Source organism: Stenella coeruleoalba, assembly GCF_951394435.1.
Source record: "Stenella coeruleoalba genome assembly, chromosome: 1".
Lineage (NCBI taxonomy): Eukaryota > Metazoa > Chordata > Mammalia > Artiodactyla > Delphinidae > Stenella > Stenella coeruleoalba.
Window position 1 is genome coordinate 173,575,614 of NC_137169.1, and position 24,681 is coordinate 173,600,294.

The following is a 24,681-nucleotide window of genomic DNA, read 5'->3' on the forward strand; positions in this document are numbered from 1 at the left end:
TGCAACCCCAAGCTTCATGACATAAAAAGACAACCATTTTCCTACGCTCACCAACTCTGTGACTCAGAGATTCAGAAAGGGCACAGCAGGGATGACTTTCTTCTGCTCTGTGATATCTGGATCCTCAGTTCAAAAGACTTGAAGGCTGGAATCATCGAAGGCTCATTCACTCCCATGTCTGGTCCCTGGACTGGGTGGCGTTGAAGACTAAGACTGCTGAGCAGAGCACCTACTTATGGCCCCTCCACGTGCTGTGGTTTCCTCACACCATGGTGGCCTCTACATGGTGACTTTGGGCTCTGGGCTTGAGCCTTCTGGTCAACAAGGAGAAAGCTGCCTCACCTTTCTGACTAAGCCCTGGAGGTCACGCAGTGTCATTTCTGCTACCCAGATTCAAGAGAAGGAGACCAGCCCCCATATCTTGATGGGAAGAGTATCAAGGTCACATCACGAGATGGGAGATATTGTTTCAGCTATCTTTGGAAAACAAAGTACATAATCTTTTTTCCCCCAAATGGGAATTTACTCCACTTGAAGATTATTCCATATAGATTTCTCAAGCTAACAGCTGCATAAAAATATACCACTTGAGTACAAGTCATTTGCTTAACCAATCTCCTACTGTTGAACATTTAGTTTGTTTCCAGTCTTTTGATATCACAATGATGCAATACATATTTTTGATTATATATTTTATGTACATATCTCAGTACATTTATAAGATATATTTTTAAAAGTGGGATTCTGGGTCAAAAAAATGTGGAATTTTAATGTTGGTCGATAGGAAGCCTAATTTTTTGCATCAGAATTGTTTGGTTGAATGTGATTTAAAACAGAAACTCAAAATAATATTGACTTAAACACACGAGAAAATTCTTTTTCCCCATAAAGGAATTTGGAGATAAAGAGCCCAAGGCCAGTATGGTGATTCCATAGTATCATTAGGAGCCCAGTGTTCTTCCAACTCTTTACTCTGAATCTCTACTTTGACTTAACTCAGAGACAAATATATCCTTTGTCTTCCTAGTCCTAAATGGTTACTGGCCATCTCATCTAACTTCCAGGAAGTAAGAAGGAACAAAGGCCACCCAATCCCCTTGCTTTAAGAGCACTTCATGGGAATCATGTGCAACATTTCTTATATATCATTGTATATTATTATTATATATATATATATCCCAATCTTATACATTCATAGGTGTGTTACTTAAAGGAGTGTATCCTTTTCTCTGAGTGGGGATGTGCCCAGATAAAATCATAGTTCTTATTACCAGGAAAGAAGGGGAAAATGGATACCAGGAGGTAACTAGTAATTTCTGTATCATTTCTTTATATGTATCATCTCTGATTTTCATAGAGACATAGTTATAATTATGCCCATTGTTCAAATAAGAGAACTGAAGCTTAGAAATGGTAAAATGTTTGCCAGTGGGCCCCAAAATAGAAAGTGTGGAACAAGAATTCAGACCCAAGTCCTTTTTCTACTATTCTAAACTAGAAGAGGACTTCAAGTTACAAACTCAACATTTACTCAGCCTGTTCTATATTACTGCTTTTCTCTGAGATCCTAGTAAGGTGCTTTAGTACTGTTTTGTTACGTGGTGTTTGCATGGTGTACACAAAGATTAACCTTCCCACGAGATGATTATTCTTTACGTGGAGCATTCTCTTCCTATTGCTACAGAGCAGCAGCAGCCTCTAACAGCTTCCTTTGCACCTTGATTTCAATGACTTAATCATCTCTGCAGCTTTCCTCTGCTGTTCCTTCTTTCAGATCATCTAGCCTCCTGCTCCTCACACACAGTGAATCCTTTCATGAAGAACGGCTGAGTCATGAAGGGAACGCAGATGGCCACGAGTTTATTTGCAGGCCTGGAGTCCAACCCAGGTTTCTCCTTGCAGCCTGCAGGGCAGTTACCTGACAGCTGTCCACTCCAGGCCCAGCGGACGATGTTCGCTGTCGGGCTCAGGGTCTCAAACACTTGGTGGTAGGAGCACCACCTGTGGAGCTTGGGACTGGCACGCAGTGAGCACTGGGCTTCCATCCCAAAATTCTGGTGGAGGAGTGTGTGCTTCCTGCAGCAGCAAAATGGGAAAATCATAGTCTTCAAAATGGAGTGAGGAGGAGAAAAAAGGAGCATGGGGTAGCATAGCTAGAGAGTTTAAACTTTGTCATGCAAAATCTCCAGTTGAAAGACCCTTATAAAGAAATGAGATTTTTGTACCAGAGAAGCATAAAGCCCCAAACTGCAGGCCTGTGGAATATTCCCAACTATAACTAAGGGTTTAGACTTCTGACTTGACCTAAAAAGATTGTAAAGACTGAGATTCAAGGGTAAGAAGGCTCTGGAGCAGGGCATTTCATGGGGTTTTATAAATGAGACAGAATATTTCTATGTGATTCCAGCCGACTTTCCTAATAACAAAGAGACTCATATACTAAGTTCAATAATAGCTTAATCAAAAATAACATGAATTGAATTGGCCTGTAATAAAAGTGCTTTGGAAAAATGTGATTCTCTGTATATATGAAACTCTGAAATAGGGATGTGTGAGTCATTTGTAGAAATGAAAAAAATATGATGCTTTAACTTAGAAATGCAGACAGTATAAGAGCAGATTAATAAACTGGAATATAGAGTTGAAGATTTATCCTTAATTCGGTATAGAAAGTCAAAGAGATGGAAAATATGAAGGAGAGGTTTAGACATGTGGTGGAAGGGATGAGAAGACTTAATATATGCTTGTTGGAATTCCAGGAGTAGATTTGAAAGAGAATAGGGGAGAGGCAGTATTTGGACAGAATATGGCTGAGAATTTTCAAGAATCTGTAAATGATACCAGTCTTCAGATATAGATTCCAATGAATCCCAAGCAGGGTAAGTAAAAAGAAATTCACTTGATACATCATAGTTAAACTGCAAAATATATATATTTTGTTTGTTTTTTTGTGTTTTTTGCGGTACGCGGGCCTCTCACTGTTGTGGCCTCTCCCGTTGCGGAGCACAGGCTCCGGATGGGCAGGTTCAGCGGCCATGGCTCACGGGCCCAGCTGCTCTGCCGCATGTGGGATCTTCCCGGACCGGGGCACGAACCCTTGTCCCCTGCATCAGCAGGCGGACTCTCAACCACTGTGCCACCAGGGAAGCCCTGCAAAATATATTTTTTTAGAATTATGAGACCATAAAAACAGCAGAGAGAAAGGATAGATCACTAAAAAAGAACAACATACTACAGCTGAGTTTTCAAGAGTGAAATCAAAGCCAGAATATCTGTAAAGTGCTGAAATAAAACTGCCCTCCTAAAATTCTTTAACCGGCAAAACTTCCTTTCAACAAGGAGAGTCAATGGAGCATTTTCAGACAAACAAAAACTGAGAGAATTTTCTACAAGCAGATACCTACTAAAGAAGCATCTAAGTTTCTGTACTTCAAGGAGAAGGAAAATGATACCAGAAAGAAGATTTAAGATGCAGAAAGCAGTGGTGAACAAGGAAAATGTTAAACATGTGGGTGAATCTTAAAAAATTATTGGCCTTGTAAAATGGTAACAATGTCTAAAGAATTAGAAAATCAAGATAGAACTAAAATATAGTATAACAATAACATTTAGTTTGGGATGTGACGTGACTGAGTAAAATCATTCTAAGGTCCTTGTATTGGTTTGCAGAGAGTAAAAATGTTTGCTAAATTAAAACTTTGTTAAGTTATATACATATATTCCAATGACAACTAATAACTATTGGAGGAGAAATTAATGAAATGAGAGGAAAATATCTCAATCTAAAATAAGTTAGGAGAGGAAAAATTGAAAAAAAAAAAGAACTACTGTAGCTGCAGAACACATATTCTTCCTCAGGCACACATGGAATAGTTACAAAAATTAAACCCATATAGGATATAAAGCAAGCCTCAAAACATTTAACAGCATGGTATCATACAGACTGCATTCTCAGATTATAGCACAACTAGACAGATATCAACAACAAAAAGATAACCCAAAAATTGCCATATATTTTGAAAATAAAAATCTCAATTATAAATAACTCAAGGGCCAAGAAAGAAATAATAATGGAAATTTAGAAGACATTGAAGGTTGCATACTACTAAATAAGCTAAGCGGTGAAATTAAGTCACTAGGGAAAAAAATAGCATAAACCCAACAAGAGATGAAGGAACAAAGTAATACAAATAAGATAGAAATTAATAAAATAAAAACTGAAGTAAAAAGAATAAATAAATCCAATATTTAATTCTCCTAAAATATTCTAAAAATCAATAAAATCTGGTAAGACTGATCATGCAAACACTATAAGAAATGAAAAAGAGAATATATAAATAATGATAAAACTAATGTTAAGAACATAAAAATACTATAAATGTTTATACTAATAAATTTGAGAAATTAGGTAAAATATTAAAAAAATCTTAGGGAAAAGATACAACAATCTGATTCATGAAGAAAGAGAAATCCTGTATGTTCCTAGAACCATTAAAGAAATTTAGTCAGTAGTTAAAAAATCTTTCCACAAAGAAACCATTAGGCCTAGAAGATTTTCTAGATTAGTTCTACCACCTATTTAATGAACAGAAAATTCCAACATTCTGTATACTCTTTGAGGTATTAGAAAAACAGCAAGTACTTTCCAACTTGTTTTATGAGGTTAACATAACTGAATACTAAAATCTTAGAGGGGCAATACAAGGAAGGAAAATACTGGCAAATCTTACCCATGTTTTCATAGATGTAAAAATTCTAGGCAAAGTACTAGCAAACTGAATCCAGCAATGTTAAAGAGATATTTTATCCTGTCTAAGTTGGGTTTATACCAAGAGTGGAAAATTAGTTCAATATTAGAAAAATCTATAAATGTATTTTATCACAATAACATATTAATGGAGAAAAACCATGTGTTCATTTCAATAGATGCAAAAAAATTTTGTAATATTTCACCATCTAGGAAAGCAAGAAAACTTTCTCAACCCAATGAATGCTACCCACAAACCAAAATTAAGCAACAAGAAAAACCAAACACCAAAGCAGACTGTAACAAACATGATATTTGATAGTGAAATGCTAAAGCATTTCCTTTAAAATTAGAAACAAGACAAGGGTGCCACTGTCATCACTTTTATTTAGCTTTGTTCTAGAGATTCTGGCCTCAGCAGTAGAAGTAAAAGAGGAAATAAAAGGTTAAGGATTAAAAAGGAAGAAATAAGACACCATCATTCCCATATGATATGACTGCATAGAAAACCCAATAAAATTTGCAGGTAAGTTATGAGAATTTATAGAAAAATTTAGCAAAATCCAGATACAAAAGTCTGGATTTCTATTTACCACCAAGTAACAGAAAATCCATTTAAGAAAAGATATTATTTATAACAGCTACCAAAAATGTAAGATACAGAGGAACAAATCTAACAAAAATAGGTAACGGTTTTATAAAGAAATTCTAAAACTTTATTAAAATCATAAAGAAGACAATGTGGAGAAAGAGATGTTCATGGATAGGAAACTCATTAAAGATATTAGTTCTCTCCAGGCTGATCTATAGATTTAATGCAATTCCAATCAGAATCCCAAGAGGATTTTTCATGAACCTTGAGGAGCTGTGAATATAAGATTTATTTGAAATACCAAAGAACCAAGAATACCTAAGTCATTCCTAAAGGAAAAGAACTAATTGGTGGGGGGCAGGGGGGCAGACTTTTTTTTAATCAGAAAACACCAAAAAAATATTGGGAAATTATTTTTGCACCTGACAGAGGAGTAGTATTGAGAATAAACAAAGAACTCCTATGAACAAATAAGAATAATCAAAGAACTCAATAGAAACAGGGGCAAAAATCATAAACAGATATTCACAAAAAAGGAAGCATGAATGACCATAAATATATGAAACTTTGTACTACCTGATCAGTAATAAAGGAAATGCAGATAAATGCCGCAATTAAATATCATTTCTTACCAGCCAGGTGGGCCAAAATTTTAAAGCCTGACAACACCAAATATTGCTGGAAATACAACAGGAGCTCACATATACTCCTGCCTGGAGTATGGATCTCTGCAACTACTTAGAAAACAGTTTGGCATTTCCTTGTAAAAGTGAATATTCTCAGACCTCTGACCCAGGAATTCTACTCCTAAATACACTATTGGCCATGCATATCAGAGAATACATACAACAAAGGTCATAGCAACATGGTTCTAATAGCAAAACCTGGAAACACCCTAAATGTGCATTGACAGTCAATAGATCACTGAATTACAGCATTAACAATGCATTAACTATAGATATAAACATCAACATATGTGAATTTTAAAGTCAAAGGTAAGGCCACAGAAAACACACATACTATGAATTTATTTATATAAAGTTCAAAAACAGTCCAAAATAAAGTATTCATTGTGTAGGGTTACATACATTTGTGGTGAACATGTAAAGAAAAGCAAAGGAATTAATAACCAAAAATTCACACTAGAGATTACTGGCTGAGACGGAGGAGGAGTGACTAGGAAGGACACATAGGGGACTTCAAAGGTATTGATAATACTTCTTAATATTTCTTAAGCAAGGTGGAGAGGGGCACATAGGTACATTTACCACTCTTTTACACGTATGTTGTATTCACTTTTGTGTGATGTAGTTTACAGTAAGAAATATGACAATTTATAATTTCTTAGCTTTATGTAATGCTGTCCCATGAAACTTTATTTTATATTTATCTTCATAACACCTCTGTTAATCCTACAGAAAACAAATCTGGGATATAAATGTATTTGCTTGAAATTCCATACGAGGCTGGCTGGGGCCAGATCCTAAGTCTCTTGTTCTATAGAGAGATTTCTGCTGCTCGCCATTTCCCATGCCATTAATTTATTGTTCATGTATTTACTTGTCCACCCATTCATTCACTGAATAAACTGTCTCCCTTTTTGACTCAGGCACTGTACTTTTAAAATTCTCTCAAGGAGATAAAAGTCAAGAATATAAAAAGCTTAAGTACTTACTATTTTGATTATCTGAGTGCCAGTGGCCTCTGGGTGCATATTCACCCAGGTACACAGCATTATAGTTCAACATGTGTACACACTACACAGTGATCACCACCACCACCCCCATCCATCACCATACAGTCGACCCACTTCACCCATTTAGCTCACCCCCCAATCCCCTTCCCCTGTGGTAACCACTGATCTGATCTCTGTATCTATAAATTTGTTTTTGTTTTATCTTGTTTGTTTATTTATTTTGTTTTTTAGATCCCACATATGAGTGAAATCACATGGTATTTTTCTTTCTCCATCGAACTTATTTCACCTAGTATAGTATCTTCAAGGTCCAACCATGTTGTCACAAATGGCAGAATTTCATTCATTTTTTATAGCTGAGTGGTATGCCATTGTGTGTATATACCATATCTTCTTTATCTCTTCATCCATCAGTGAACCCTTAGGTTGTATCTATACCTTGGCTATTGTAAATAATGCTGCAGTGAACATAGGGGTGGATATACCTTTTCAAATTAGTGGTTTTGTGCTCTTTGGATAAATAACCAGAAGCAGAATAGCTGGGTCATATGGTAGTTCTATTACTAATTTTTTGAGTTTTCCATGGTGACTGCACCAATTCACATTCCCACCAACAGTGTATGAGGTTTCCCTTTTCTTCACATCCTCTCCAACATTTGTTATTTCTTGTTTTTTTGATAATAGCTATTCTAACAGGTGTGAGGTGATATCTCATTGTGGTTTTGATTTGCATTTCCCTAATAATTAGTGATGATGAACATCTTTTCATGTGCCTGTTGGCCATCTGCATGTTTTTTTGGAAAAATGTCTGTCCAGATCCCATCTTTTAATTGCGTTGTTTGTTTATTTGTTTTTTGCTCTGTTGAGTTGTATGAGTTGTTTATATATTTTGAATATTAACCCCTTATCAGATATATGATTTGCGAATATTTTCTCCCATTCTGTAGGTTCCCTTTTCATTTTGATGATGGTTTCCTTTGCTGTGCAGAAGCTTTTAAGTTTGATGCAGTTCCATTTGTTTATTTGTGCTTTTGTTTCCCTTGCCTTTGGAGTCAGATCCACAAAAACATCGCTAAGACTGATGTTTTTAACGTAGCGAAAACTAAGGGATACAGAAAAAGCAGTTCTAAGAGGGAAGTTCATAGCAATACAAGCTTACCTCAAGAAACAAGAAAAATCCCAAATAAACAATCTTACTTTACACCCAAAGAAACTAGAAAAAGAAGAACAAATGAGTCCAAAAATAGTAGAAGGAAGGAAATAATAAAGATCAGAATGGAAGTAAATGGAATAGAGACAATAAAAACAATAGAAAAGATCAACGAAACTAAACTGGTTCTTCGGAAAGATAAGCAAAGTCAACAAACCTTTAGCTAGACTCACCAAGAAAAAAAGAGAGAGGACTCAAATAAATAAAATCAAAAAGGAAAGAGAAGTTACACCAGATACCACAGAAATACGAAGGATCATAAGAAACTACTATGAAAAATTATATGCCAACAAATTGGACAACCTAGAAGAATGGATAAATTCCTCGAAACATGCAATCTTCCAAGACTGAATCATGAAGATACAGAAAATCTGAATCGATGATTACTAGTAAGGATAATCAAAAAATCTCCCAACAAACAGAAGCACAGGTCCAGATGGCTTCACTCACATATTTCTACTAGGTCATGTCCTTCAGCCTTGCACATATTTGCTTTCTTCAGGATCTCAGACACCTTCTGTGTGTCCTAACCCATCCTTCAATTTCTCTCAGCAGGTAAGCTGCAGTCTTCTCCAGTTAACACCCTTGCCTGTGTTTAAAGAACACTGGTGCCCTGAGGTTTTAGGGCAGATAAACAGCACTCAGCTGACAGGTCCTGACCTCCAGGCAGGCCAGCCTTTGTTCGCAAGGTGGAGGATTCAGTGAGCCTGCAGGGCTGTCAAAACATTTATTCTTGTCTACGGAGAGAAAACTTGGCAGAAAATATCCTGCCTTTCTCGGAGTTCCAGAGTCTGAGGTTTGAGCTAGGTCTCCTTATTGCAACTTCATAGTTTTCTCTTCACTTGTCTCATTGGTCCTGAGTTTTGGGGTTTCTTTATTGAACACGGAAACCTAATCACTCTCTATACCTTTAAATCATTTTATGATTAGGTGGATTTATTCAGCTTCTAGTGACTTCTAAACATTACCAACTTGAACTTTCTGCATTCTGTTCCTCATATAGGTTTTCTTTCATTAGCTCAAAAGGATCACATATGTCTTTCATGGGCCCAGCACTGTATTGGGCATTGGAGTGTCAAACTAGTTAGGATGGGGCTGAAAAGAATACTATAAGATTTAAAATAAAGGAAACCTAAGATTTGTTTCATTAGATAACACATAGATAGCTAAAAGAGCAAAACATATACGCATGTATTATAGTTGGGATTGAAGATTAAGGACAAGAAATAAGAGTAAATAATGAATAAAAAGGGTTATACTTTTTAAAGAATCATAAAGAGATTAGGGAAAGATGGTAAATTAGAAAACCCCATAAAAATACAATTAAGGGTATAAATGAAGACAATGCACTTAAATATATTAAGGTAATTGGGATATTTTTAAGTAAATTGAGATATTAACAGAAAAAAAAATTGTGACGAAAACCCAAAAGGTTTCCTTAGAAAAACAAATAGTCAAACCAAAAAAAAAAAAGAAAAAAACCAACACACCAGCTGGCATCAAGGCAGTGATACATGAAGCCTTTGAGCACTTGCTGGCCTGACGTGGCTCTTCTCCCCTGGGCTCAGGGTCCTCACATCCTGAAGAGGGTGCCTGGGGATATCCCCTGCCCCTCTCCCCACCTTCCCCACTAGCACAAGTGAATACTTCTTTTTCTGAGTTCTACACATTCATTGTATTCTATTTTGCTAAGGTTTTATTCAAGATTTTTTTCATCTCTGTTCATATATATTTGGAATTGTTCATTATAGATTTGGGATCCCCAAATCATTTTTGTGAATACATTAGTTTTTTTAAAGATTCTTTGGTTATTTGGAGGATTTTTTTCCCCACTGAATCAGGGCCAAATGCCTTTTATTGGATTACACTGTCTATGTCTTTTATAAACTGTATATATATATACAATGTATACATCCAATTACAATGTCTTGCTACGTGTTTGGAAATTTTGTATATTCAAAAAATGACTATTGAAGTTATGCATCAGTACTATTATTTCTCTCCATTTTGTTTCTTTCTGTTAAGTTTATTCTTTCTGTATGTTGTGTCTTAGTCTTTATAACAATACAGATGAAACTACAGCTTAGAGATGTTAGGTAATTTAGTCAGAATTAATAACTGAAAGATACCAGAAGCTACTTCAGTCAGTACACAGCTTCCTGGATAGGATGGACTCTATCTGTAGATAGTATAATCCGATACACTTGACTTTATTTTCTATTTTTTAAAAATGTGACCAAATATAAAATTCTTGATATAATGCCTGGTATTTTGTTATTCCTGCCCCTGAGATGTTACCACAAGGAAATCTCTTCTTCTATTGCTTTTGAAAATTCATCTTTAATTTGCAGGTTAATTAGTCTTGAATCCTGCGTCCATCACCTACTAGCTTTGTGGCTGTTTTCTCATTCATAAAGTGGGGAGAATACCTATTTCCTAGGATGTTGTGAGGATTAAATGAAAAAATACATGTGATTCATTTTACCAGATCCCCATCTTGAGTGCTACCTTGCACAAAAGAGCTCCTGTTATGTCTTCGTACAAGTAGTAGTCCAGAGAAAAATTCGGTTCTTCTCAGGCTATGCTCTGCTGAAGAAACTTGGGTCAGTTTCTTCAAATCTGGCTCTAGGAATGCCTAAGTCTCTCTCTAAACATCAGCTATGTGGGAATGAAAATGAGAATGTCACCAGTGACACGTTATGAGGTAATTTACAGAAAAATTGAACTGAAAAATTGGTTAGGAGATTCTGGGGGAGTGAATTTGAAGGTTGGACCTCGTTGGCTTCCTTCCCATGATGCCACCAGGAGAATGTGGCTGCAGCTGAAGACTAAAGCTTGCCTTAGACCAGGCCTGACCTGAGGCTAGGAAAGGAAGGGCAGTGAGAGCTACCGTTGGGCTGCGTGGTCCTGGAGAAGCCACTGCACCCTCTTGTAGGTCTGAAAGGGAAGTTGCAGCCTTCTCCCTGCATCGACTGGATCTGAACTCTGTTTATGACAGTGGGTGCCAAGTCCTTTTGCTGGTTTTCTAATTCGGTTTGAGGGACACACCCTAATGAAAGCCGGGAAGAGTGATTCACCTGTTGTCATATTTACCATGACCACATTCCATTTGCTTGAACTCTTCCCTGGCCAAATGTCTCCAGGGATTGCCTTCAAAGCAACTGATGACACCTGCCCCCCTACTTCCTCCCGAACAGGCTATTGGGCTCATTGAGAGCCTTTCAACAGCTCAATACCCAATAGCATCTGACCCCAGCCTGTTTCCAGGGCCCACTTGAAAGTCAGACTTTCCAGATAAGGATTATGAAGCAGACAGGAAGTGCTCTAAAAGATATTTCCCCAATCTTGTCTGATTGTGTGTTTCATTTTTACAGTAAAGTATCCACATTTTAAATGTTTAGTGATTAAAAAGGAAGGTGGGGACACCAATCTTGCATTCAGTTATTCAGTTAGCATCCCTTTCACTGATAGCATCCCATCAGTGCCAGTGCCAGCTGCTGTCCTGGGCTTGAAGATACAAGGACGGGCAAAGACAAACACATCTCTGCCCTCAGCTTATAGACCAGACACGAGAAGTAAATTACCCAGTACTATAGAAATAAATATAAAATTGCAACTCTGATAAGTACTAGAAAGAAGAGATGCATGGTACCCAAAGAACTTATAACCAGGGGATTTGACCCACGTGGGGAGGTCAGGGAAGACCTTGGAAGCCTAAGATCTGGGATCTTTGTCCTACTTTCCAAAGTCACAGGATGAAATTTGGGGCAGGCTTTTAAAAAGCTTGTGTCTCCATTGTCTTTTCTTTAAATCCTGGTGTCTCCATTCACAACAAGGGCAAAGATCCTTAAACCTATCCATTAGAGAGGAGATAACCAAGTTAACATAAAGCTTTGAGAAACATTAAAGAGAGAAATCAATCAGCCATTGTTAAATGCCACTTGCTCTTCAAGGCATTATTCAAAATTGTAAGCACTTGAAGATAAGAGGCCAGTGACCCCTGGGGGCTCTAAAATAACATATATGCCCATGGCTACAGCCATTTTACTAATCACATAACATCTGTTGGTATATCTAGCACTTTGAAGACAAAGCTGCAATATACTCTCTACCTTTTAAAAAGTATTTCCTTCTGTTTTAAATTTTACTCCAAGTACAATTTCAAAAAAAGACTTAGGTGTTAACAAGACAATCATCTGAGTCCTGTTGTGTGACTTCAAGTCTGGCTCTCTTACTGAGTCTTGGGGCATGATGTGTCCCCTCTTGGACCTGATTTTCCTCATCTGTAAAATAGGTTGATAAGAATACTGCCTCATAGGGTTGTTGTGAGGTTTAAATGAGATGTTACAACTACAGCGTTCTGGTTCAGTGCCTGTCTGGTAGTGAGCGCTCAGCTGAGGCTGCTCCCTTCCCTGCAGAAGTGTAGCAAGTAATAAAGGTAGCAGAGACCCATTGAGACCCTATGTATTTGTGCATGCCCCCCTCCCCAGTAGCGTGTTACAAAGCCATGTGGATCCTGGAAATGTTGGGAACAGAGTGTTCCTTCTCTCTGCGTTAGTTTTCCATAATAGAGGTTGGAAAAAATACCATCAGAATAGCCTCCTGTTTGCCTCTGACACCAGGAATAAGAGTAAAATACCTTGAAATGGCTCAAAAATTTGTCTTGGTACTCTTCAATTTGCATGAGTGAGTACAGAATAAGAACGTGGATCTAACACCTGCCAAACAGTAGTCCCTGCCTCCCACCCCTCCCGGGAAAGAAACCCCAAATGAAGTGATGTGGGGAGGCCAGACTTAGAACTTTTCAAAGCAGGTAACTTCAAGGCAAACATTTCCTCTTCTCCCTCCTGAGCTGGCCGGGTGTGTTATTACTGGAACCAAGACAACAGGTATTGGGTAACAGCGAAGGATTGGATGGAAATTTTTCATCAGCTGGAGCCAAGTTCTCATTCTAGGTGACTCTGTGGGAAAAAAACAGCCTTGAAGTCAATTTACATATTGGACACTTTCTGTCTGTTCATGTTTCTAGCCCAACTTTTTCAATGGGGAAACAAGTGCTATAAAGGAAAAAGTTTGATAGCTTTTGAAAAAATCAAAATGCTTTGTATGAGTTTCATATTATTCTATTTGCTGCTTTTTCTGCCTGCGTGATAGACCCTTAATAAATACAGAGACCTGTGTTTTGATTTTGTCATCAATTTATGTGAACATTTATTTATTCTCTTAGTCATTCAACAAGCACATGCTAAATGTTTATTATGCACCGGGCACAGTTTTTGAGTGAGAAATTTGGATACATGGTCTGAGAAATATAAATGAATTTATGAAGAAAATGGGTCAGCATGTTAGACATCACTCCTTCCCCAAAAGCCCATCATATATGGCTGCCAAACCTGTGTATGAAAATGGAATAAAGTGGGCTGGTACTTCGTATGTATTTTGAGCATTTCCTTTGAGGAATTCAAAGAACAGATTTATCCTAAAGGCAATACCAGTCACAATCTAGCAAAATATATTATTTCGGATAATTATTCATTGGTTTATTTTTCCTAGTAGGGCAAGATGCCGAGGACCCAGGAAAGCGGGACACACATCTTCACTGCTTCCTACGCTTACCCCTTTCCTGAGGGACGGCTGTGTCATCCCTGACCTTCAGCAGCCACCTCACCATGTGACCTATAAGTCCTAGACCAACAAAATTACATGTAGTTCTGAAAACACATCATACTGTTTCATACCTCTCTGTCTCCACACTTACTCTTCCTCCTTCTGCAGTATTCTATCTACTGTCCACCTCCCTCTAGATATCTGCTCGTTCTTCAAATCCCAGTTCAGGCTTCTCATTATTTGCCCCCTCCCACACTTTCCCAGCCACTCTCTCCTCTCTGGTACTTGGAGACCTTGCTATACATCCACCATTGCAAATATCACACTAAATTACAGCTGTTTATTTATACAGACCTTCCCTGATTTATGATGGGAGTACATCCCAATAAACTCATCGTAGATTGAAAATATCAGAAGTCGAAAATTCAGTTCACACACTTAACCTACTGACATGATGGCTGAGCCTAGCCTACCTTCAGCATGCTCAGAACACTTACGTGAGCCACAGCTGGGCAAAATCATCTAATACAAAGCCTATTTGATAATAAAATGTTGAATATCTCATGTAATTTATTGAATGCTGTACTGAAAGTGAAAAACAGCAAGGTTGTCTGAGTACAGAATGGTTGTCAGTGTATTGGTTGTTTCCCCTTGTGATCCAGTGGCTGACGGGGAACTGCGGCTACTGACCCTGCCCAGCATCACAAGAGAGTATCTTACTGCTTATCACTAGCCCAGGAAGAGATCAAAATTCAGAATTTGAAGTATGGTTTCTACTGAACGCAAATTGCTTTAGCACCATCGTAAAACGGAGCCATCGTTAGGTCAGGGACCATCTGCGCACCTGTATTTTCCATTAAACTGTGTTCTCCAGCAGGTGCTGTGGTGCCTGGCACAGAGGAAGTGCATAGGAGATGCACAGGTGTCTGTTGGACTGAGAGCACTGTACAGGTATTTTTACAGTTCTTATTAGAAGTTTTATGGGAAAGGAACCATCCAACAAATATTTGCTGAGCACCTCTGTGTGCCAGGCACTCTTTGAAATGCTAGGCATAGAGCAGTGACCAGAACAGACAAATGTCCTGCTGTCATGGTGCTTACAATCTACTCCTTAAAGCTGTTGGTCATGGGTTCAACTAAAAATTCTATTACTAGGGAAGAAGAGGAAAAACTGATATTGAGACAATTAGCAGTCTTTACCACACTGTTCTTTCCCTTTCTCTGTGTTTAAATGGGCATGTGGCTTTTTTATTCTTAAATAATGGTAGACTGTGATAATTCTGCTTTCTCTGACTTAAATGCGTGTGTTGAATTTTGTTTATCATGCATCTTAAGAGCCTATTTAATAGGCTGTCTTATTTCTTATTTGAGGCTGTGTGTGTCTGTGTTGGGGACAGCTAGAGAGAGCCCCGTTTTCAAAGTAAGTTATCAAAAACTCCTTCACATGCCGTTGTCTCCTCACAATAGCCCAGAGAGCTAGGCATGAACAACAGTGTTATTACTCCACCTTACAGGTGGGAAAATTAGGCACAGAGAGTTCAAGTAAATTAAGATTAGAGAGCTAATTGTCAGAAGAGCTGTGTCTCCGGACTTGATACTTTTTTATTTGGTTAAGGATGTGGTTAGTTATATAATAGTGCCAAGTAACTCAGGCTCACTGGGTGACTGAAATATTTACTGTTGTTTTTAACTACAGTTTTCTCTAGAAATGAGTGAATCAAAGTAAATCTTTCTGTATAGAACACAGACACTTCTTTCACCTTTCTTCTGATCCTCCACCCAAATGCCCACCTTTTCTTTACATTTTTAGCCCAGATAGCCAGTTTTCTTCTTCACACAGAGATTGGATCCTAGTGGTGAGTTCTCCCATCGTGCTTCATTTAGCCAGCCCGGTCCTTGGGCTGTGACTTTCTCGGTGGGGACACTGGCCCCAGTTCATCATGACCTGTTGTTTAATGGCTCTGTGTTTGGCCAGGGCATTGCCCTGCCAGGCCTGAGGACCGACTGTTTACATCGGTAGCCTTTCCCAGCTTCTCTGCTGAGACCTTGCATGCTTGTTGACTGCCGCATGTTCCTGGGTTGCATCTCTTCCTATCATATACAGTCAAGACATTCATATAGCTGAGTAAAGGGGCCCTTTTTGTTGCATTGGAACAGAAAACTGCAAGTTTCAGAAATTAAGAAAAATACGTATCAGAGATGAAGTAGAAGTGAAAAGAGAACAAGCTTTGGGAGAGAGTCTCTAAGCCTCAGATTCCTCACCTGTAAAATGAGGATAATAACACCTACCTTGAGAATTACTATAAGGGTTAGAGATATAGCTGGAAAATGCCGAGCTTAGTGCCCAGAACATAGTGGATTCCCCATAAACGGGAGAGAATAAAATAAAATCTATTTTGTTCACTTTCCATAATATTTAAAATTTGGGCAACAATCCCAAGGGAAATGAAAATGCAGGTTGACACAAAAACTTGTACATGAATGTTCATAGCATTGTTCATAATAACTAAAAAGTGAAACAACAGACCTCTAATAACTGATCAATGGGTGAACAAAATGCGGTCTATCCATACGATGGACTATTATTCAGCCATAAAAAGAAATGAAGTACTGATACCTGCTACAGCGTGGATGGACCTTGAAAACATTATGCTAAGGTGAAAGAAGTCGGACACAAAAGGCAACAGTTGAATGATTTCATTTATATGCAATGTCCAGAAAAGTCAAATCCATGGAGACAGACAGAAAGTAGAAGAGTGGTTACCAGGGGCTAGACAGAGGGGAGGATGGGAAGTGGCTGCTAACAGGTACAGGGCTTCTTTTGGGGCTGACAAAAATGTTCTGAAATTAGATCATAGTAATGGCTGCACAGCTCTATGGATATGCTAAAAACCACTGAATTATACGCTTTAAAAGGATGATGTTAGGTGTGTGCCTTGTATCTCAATAAAGCTCTTATTTAAAAATGGGGGCAACAGTAATTAGGCCTTAGTTGCTCTGCAAAGAGCTGTTACATATGGCATTTGTGGGAAGTGTACCCGTATGGTCAGCCCATGCCTGTATCATTGTTTTTACTTTTCTCTAATAGCAACTCTATTGCTATTAGACTGACTGAAAGAATTATTTAGACCTTGCTCAACCTGTGCATGTCAATATTTCTTTGTCATTGAAGATGCTTTCTGGGTATGTGAAAGCAGGGCAGTGATATTACTGCTATCCTCCCAACCATATTTGAAACATTGAATTACTGAAATGTGTGCCCTGAACATGTGCGGATGGATGGGCAGTGGCTATTAAGAGGTGAAATAATGTGGTCTTTGTGTTGGGTCCCTGGTTTCCAGAGAGCCGCTGTCATGCTGGAATATATTCGTGGCGTTTCAGCCTAATAGGTTATAAACAGACTTTTATCTCTAAAACCTGGATATCTGGCTTCTCTTGAAACGATAGGAAAGTCTAGCATTTCTGGGCACACATTCTAGCATGGCAGCAATCAGATGGGGCCTGCGTGTGTCTATTCTTAACAGTCCTTCTCTCACACTGTCAGCTCACTCCTTTATGTTATCTGTGCTCAGCCTTTGTAGGCATTTGGGTTGAACTGGGGAAAGTCCTCTTGAACTTGTTCATTCATTCACTCATCAAGCCCGTGATTAGTGCCTGTTTTACACAATAATCTGTTAGGTGCTGGAATAGTCCTGTCCTCGGGGAAGAGAGTCAGGTAATGGAGAAAGACATAGAACCAGTTAATTATATTACAGGAGCAGGTTCAATGTTGGGAGTATGGGCAGGGAATTGATGTGTAGTTACAGGTATGGGGGTGGGAGGTTCAGGGCTCCTGGAGAATAACACCTTTCTGGATCCTGTGGTGTTCTCTCTCTAGTATTGGTGCTTTAGTCGTTGACCGTGCAGGAGAACGTTTCACCAGTAACTCCATTTCTTCAGGGCACACCCACAAATTTAAAAACTTAATAGAATTGGAAAATCCAGCAAGGAAGAGAAAAGAGGAAATGAGGAGTGGGTGAAAAGGAGTGGGAAGAAGAATAAACAAAGGACAAAGGAGAAGAAAAACAGGAAAAAGTACGTAGGCAAACAAGAAACATACTTATCTTGTCTCAGACACTGCCACTGATGTTTTCATGGAATTCCAAGGATTTTGACTCCAAGGAAAATTATGCTGAAGGGAACTTCAACACAGCTTAAAGGGAACTAATGAATCTTCCCATTTTTCTTATTTTATTTCCTCCCATCCATTCACACTGAGATGATCCCATTGGTCATGGTGATTAACGTCTTTAATGATGCAGAGAATTCCTTCCAGTTTGACAGGTGGGCATCCACTCTCTGTGGGTGAGTGCGGTGGGGAGGGTCTGAGCTAGGGTTGGGAGGGGCACCAGAAGGCCTGAAGGAAGAGTCCAGGCTCTAACCCCCACCATTTGTGTGGCTTGAGCAAGACATAACCTCTCATCCTCAGCCTTCTCACCTATAACATGGGGAGATAAAAAGAATGCCTACCTAGCTAATCATGAGGCTCAAAATGGGACAGTGCAAGACATACAGGTGAGGGGTTCTTAACACCAAGAGAGGAAAACTAGAGCTCACAATCAAAAGTAGCAAGAAATGGCTTATTTGTAATATGTTTAATTAAGTTCATCCTGATTTTATTAAGATGATATTGGGCTTTGGAATTGACTGTTAATGGGTCAGTCGGTAAATTTTAACCACTTCTCTTTCCTGCCCTTTAGGAATGAAATTGATTACTTGGTTGATTGTATTTTCAGAATTAACATTTCTTTTTACATCACTTTTACCCAGTCTTCAGGTGTGTAACGCCTATGATTGTTTCTGGGATTAAATGGTACATACTGAGGAAGGATACTGAGAGAGTATAAATATTTATTTGTTGGTGAGGACGGTTTCATGAGAAGTGAGTTTTCCTGATTTCTTAGTTCATTAGGAAGAATTGCTACTAAGTGACTTGGTAGGACCTAGGAGAAGGCTTTTGTTGGGAGAGATCCCCAGCCCCCAGTTCATATTTGTATCCTGAACCGTATCTATAGCTAGTTTCCACCCAACAGAAGGATTCTAGTTCTTTAAACAACTCTGCACAGTAGCCAAGAGGCAAGAGTCTATCGTCACATTTTGCCAAGTGGCCAAGCATATCTCTTCCCACCTTGGCAGAGCAGCTGCTGGTGAAGCTTTCCGTGAGAGCAGAGACAGAGGACTTGATGACATTCCCTTCCTTGAAGATGAATTTCACTAGTTGCTTCCAAAAGTGAAATTTTATTTTGAGGTGGAACTCTCTCAAGTTGGAAATTTCATTTTTTGCCAGATCATTGGTCATGGTGTGAATCTTCCAGGTGGTGACTTTGTTGTTCATTCCGTCACAGTTCCCTTGAGCCTCTTGGAAGCATATTTTGCAGGTTCTAAGGCAGCAAAGATCAATCGCTGCACAATATTGCTTTCCTCCTGCCCCACTGACTGCAGTCCTGTTGTTCTGTAGCATCAGAAGTCTAGACTTTCTGGGGTGGCAGGGAAGCTAAGAACATTCCCTGAGGGTCAGTACAGATGGAGGTGATCAGAAGTACCATGTCATCAGTATCTGTGTTCCACCTGCTGAGACATCCGGCCTGGATCTTTTTTTTTTTTTAACATCTTTATTGGAGTATAATTGCTTTACAGTGTTGAGTTAGTTTCTGCTGTATAACAAAGTGAATCAGCTATATGCATACACATATCCCCATACCCACTCCCTCTTGCGTCTCCCTACCACCCTCCTTATCCCACCCCTCTAGGTAGTCGCAAAGCACCAAGCTGATCTCCCTGTACTATGCAGCTGCTTCCCACTAGCTATCTATTTTACATTTGGTAGTATATATATATATATGTCAATGCTACTCTCTCACTTTGTCCCAGCTTCCCCTTCCCCTTCCCTGTGTCCTCAAGTCCATTCTCTACGTCTGTGTCTTTATTCCTTTCCTGACCCTAGGTTCATCAGAACCACTTTTTTTTTTTTTAGATCCCATATATATGTGTTAGCAGACTATTTGTTTTTCTCTTTCTGACTTACTTCATTCTGTATGACAGACTCTAGGTCCATCCACCTCACTACAAATAACTCAATTTCATTTCTTTTTATGGCTGAGTGATATTCCATTGTATATATGTGCCACATCTTCTTTATCCATTCATCTGTCGATGGACACTTAGGTTGCTTCCATGTCCTGGCTATTGTAAATAGAGCTGCAGTGAACATTGTGGTACATGATTCTTTTGAATTATTGTTTTCTGAAGGTATATGCCCAGTAGTGGGATTGCTGGGTCATGTGGTAGTTCTATTTTTAGTTTATTAAAGAACCTCCATACTGTTCTCCATAGTGGCTGTATCAGTTTACATTCTCAACAGTGCAAGAGGGTTCCCTTTTCTCCACACCCTCTCCAGCATTTGTTTTTGTAGATTTTTTGATGATGGCCATTCTGATCGGTGTGAGGAGATACCTCATTGTAGTTTTGATTTGCATTTCTCTGATGATTAGTGATGTTGAGCATCCTTTCATGTGTTTGTTGGCAATCTGTATATCTTCTTTGGAGAAATGTCTGTTTAGGTCTTCTGCCCATTTTTGGATTGGGTTGTTTGTTGTTTTGATATTGGGCTGCATGAGCTGCTTGTATATTTTGGAGATTAATCCTTTGTCTGTTGCTTCGTTTGCAAATATTTTCTCCCATTCTGAGGGTTGTCTTTTCATCTTGTTTATTGTTTCCTTTGCTGTGCAAAAGATTTTAAGTTTCATTAGGTCCCATTTGTTTACTTTTGTTTTTATTTCCATTTCTCTAGGAGGTGGGTCAAAAAGGATATTGCTGTGATTTATGTAATAGAGTATTCTGCCTATGTTTTCCTCTAAGAGTTTGATAGTGTCTGGCCTTACATTCAGGTCTTTAATCCATTTTGAGTTTATTTTTGTGTATGCTGCTAGGGAGAGTTCTAATTTCATTCTTTTACCTGTAGCTACCCAGTTTTCCCAGCACCGCTTATTGAAGAGGCTGTCTTTTCTCCATTGTATATTCTTGTCTCCTTTATCAAAAATAAGGTGACTATATGTGCATGGGTTTATCTCTGGGCTTTCTATCCTGTTCCATTGATCTATATTTCTGTGTTTCTGCCAGTACCATACTGTCTTGATTACTGTAGCTTTGTAGTATATTCTGACGTCCGGGAGCCTGATTCTTCCAGCTCCGTTTTTCTTTCTCAAGATTGCTTTGGCTGTTCTTGGTCTTTTGTGTTTCCATACAAATTGTGAAATTTTTTATTCTAGTCTGTGAAAAATGCCAATGGTAGTTTGATAGGGATTGCATTGAATCTGTAGATTGCTTTGGGTAGTATAGTCATTTTCACAATGTTGATTCTTCCAATCCAAGAACATAGTATATCCCTCCATCTGTTTGTATCATCTTTAATTTCTTTCATCAGTGTCTTATAGTTTTCTGCATACAGGTCTTTTGTCTTCTTAGCTCAGTTTATTCCTAGGTGTTTTATCCTTTTTGTTGCAGTAGTAAATGGGAGTGTTTCCTTAATTTCTCTTTCAGATTTTTCATCATTAGTGTATAGGAATGCAAGAGATTCTATGCATTAATTTTGTTTCCTGCTACTCTACCAAATTCATTGATTAGCTCTAGTAGTTTTCTAGTAGCATCTTTAGGATTCTGTATGTGTAGTATCATGTCATCTGCAAACAGTAAGAGTTTTACTTCTTCTTTTCTGATTTGGATTCCTTTAATTTCTTTTTCTTCTCTGATTACTGTGGTTAAACTTCCAAAACTATGTTGAATAATAGTGGTGAGAGTGGGCAACCTTGTCTTGTTCCTGATCTTAGAGAAAATGGGTTCAGTTTTTCACCATTGAGAATGATGTTGGCTGTGGGTTTGTCATATATGGACTTTATTATGTTGAGGTAGCTTTCCTCTATGCCTACTTTCTGGAGAGGGTTTATCATAAATAAGTGTTGAATTTTGTGAAAAGCTTTTTCTGCATCTATTGAGATGATCATATGGTTTTTATCCTTTAGTTTGTTAGTATGGTTTATCACATTGATTGATTTGCGTATATTGAAGAATCCTTGCATTCCTCGGATAAACCCCACTTGATCATGCTGTATAATCCTTTTAATGTGCTATTAGATTCTGTTTGCTAATATTGTGTTGAGGATTTTTGCATCTATGTTCATCAGAGATATTGGCCTGTAGTTTTCTTTTTTTGTGACATCTTTGTCTGGTTTTGGTATCAGGGGGATGGTGGCCTCGTAGAATGAGTTTCAGAGTGTTCTTCCCTCTGCTATATTTTGGAAGAGTTTGAGAAGGATAGGTGTTAGCTCTTCCCCAAATGTTTGATAGAATTTGCCTGTGAAGCCATCTGGTCCTGGGCTTTTGTTTCTTGGAAGATTTTTTAATCACAGTCTCAATTTCAGTGCTTGTGATTGGTTTGTTTATATTTTCTATTTCTTCCTGGTTCAGTCTAAGAAGGTTGTGCTTTTCTAAGAATTTGTCTATTTCTTCCAGGTTGTCCATTTTATTGGCATAGAGTTGCTTGTAGTAATCTGTCATGATCCTTTGTATTTCTGCAGTGTCAGTTGTTACTTCTCCTTTTTCATTTCTAATTCTATTGATTTGAGTCTTATCCCTTTTTTTCTTGATGAGTCTAGCTAATGGTTTATCACTTCTGTTTATCCTCTCAAGTTGCTGGCTTTTAGTTTTATTGATCTTTGCTATCATTTCCTTTATTTCTTTTTCATTTATTTGAATCTGATCTTTATGTTTCTTTCCTTCTGCTAACTTTGGGGGTTTTTTGGTTGTTGTTGTTGTTCTTCGTTCTCTAATTGCTTTAGGTGTAAGGTTAGGTTGTTTATTTGAGATGTTTCTTTTTGTTTTGTTTTGTTTTTGCGGTACACGGCCCTCTCACTGTTGTGACCTCTCCTGTTGTGGAGCACAGGCTCCAGATGCGCAGGCTCAGCGGCCATGGCTCACTCGCCCAACTGCTCCACGGCTTGTGGGATCTTCCCAGACTGGGGCATGAACCCATGTCCCCTGCATTGGCAGGCAGACTCTCAACCACTGCACCACCAGGGAAGCCCTGAGATGTTTCTTGTTTCTTGAGGTAGGATTGTATTGCTATAAAGTTCCCTCTTAGAACTGCTTTAGCTGCATGCCATAGGTTTTGGGTCATTGTGTTTTCATTGTCATTTGTTTCGAGGGATTTTTTGATTTCCTCTTTGATTTCTTCAGTGATCTCTTGGTTGGTTAGTAGCATATTGTTTAGCCTCCATGTGTTCATATTTTTTACAGATTTTTTCCTGTAATTGATATCTAATCTCATAGCGTTGTGGTTAGAAAAGATACTTGATACAATTTCATTTTTCTTAAATTTACCAAGGCTTGATTTGTGACCCAAGATATGGTCTGTCCTAGAGAATGTTCCATGAGCACTTGAGAAGAAAGTGTATTCTGTTGTTTTTGGATGGAATGTCCTATAAATATCAATTAAGTCCATCCTGTTTAATGTATCAGTTAAAGCTTGTATTTCTTTATTTATTTTCATTTTGGATGATCTGTCCATTGGTGAAAGTGGGGTGTTAAAGTCCCCTACTATGATTGTGTTACTGTCGATTTCCCCTTTTATGGCTGTTAGCATTTGCTTTATTTATTGAGGTGTGCCTATGTTGGGTGCATAAATATTTACAAGTGTTATATCCTCTTCTTGGATCGATCCCTTGATCATTATGTAGTGTCCTTCTTTGTCTCTTGTAATAGCCTTTATTTTTAAAGTCTATTTTGTCTGATATGAGAATTGCTACTCCAGCCTTCTTTTGATTTCCATTTGCATGGAATATCGTTTTTCATCCCCTCACTTTCAGTCTTTATGTGGCCCTAGGTCTGAAGTGGGTTTCTTGTAGACAGCATATATACGGGTCTTGTTTTTGTATCCATTTCAGCCAGTCTATGTCTTTTGGTTGGAGCATTTAATCCATTTACATTTAAGGTAGTTATTGATATGTATGTTCCTTTTACCATTTTATTAATCGTTTTGGGTTTGTTATTGCAGGTCATTTCCTTCTCTTGTGTTTCCTGCCTAGAGAAGTTCCTTTAGCATTTTTTGTAAGTTGGTTTGGTGGTGCTGATTCATTTAACTTTTGCTTATCTGTAAAGGTTTTAATTTCTCTTCAAATTTGAATGAGATCCTTGCTGGGTAGAGTAATCTTGGTTGTAGGCTTTTCCCTTTCATCACTTTAAATATGTCCTGCCCTCTCTTCAGGTTTACAGAGTTTCTGCTGAAAAATCAGCTGTTAACCTTATGGGGATTCCCTTGTATGTTATTTGTTGTTTTTCCCTTGCTGCTTTTAATATTTTTTCTTTGTATTTAATTTTTGATAGTTTGATTAATATGTGTCTCAGCATGTTTCTCTTTGGGTTTTTCCTGTATGATACTCTCTGTGCTTCCTGGGCTTGATTGACTATTTCCTTTCCCATTTTAGGGAAGTTTTCAACTATAATTTCTTCAAATATTTTCTCAGACCCTTTCTTTTTCTCTTCTTCCTCTGGGACCCCTATAATTCAAATGTTGGTGTGTGTAATGTTGTCCCAGACTTCTCTGAGACTGTCCTCAATTATTTTCATTCTTTTTTCTTTATTCTGCTTCCTGGCAGTTATTTCCACCATTTTATCTTCCAGCTCACTTATCCATTCTTCTGCCTCAGTTATTCTGTTACTGATTCCTTCTGGAGTATTTTTAATTTCAGTTATTGTGTTGTTCATCACCATTTGTTTGCTCTTTAGTTCTTCTATAT

The 24,681-nt window shown here is 38.2% G+C and overlaps 1 protein-coding gene across 3 annotated transcripts in view; it reads left to right on the forward strand.

Moving 5' to 3' along the window:
• The window catches only part of COLGALT2 (collagen beta(1-O)galactosyltransferase 2), a 134,990-nt gene that overhangs the window by 33,160 nt on the left and 77,149 nt on the right, over window positions 1-24,681 (forward strand). The window contains exon 1 of one of the 3 annotated variants that reach the window (XM_079914218.1): window positions 17,974-18,175. The exons of the other annotated variants lie outside the window; for them this stretch is intronic. Within the exon in view, the coding sequence (XP_079770344.1) occupies window positions 18,111-18,175 (65 nt within the window). The 5' untranslated portion in view covers window positions 17,974-18,110. Of the gene's footprint in view, window positions 1-17,973; window positions 18,176-24,681 lie in introns of those variants that run through there. 3 annotated transcript variants of the gene reach the window in all.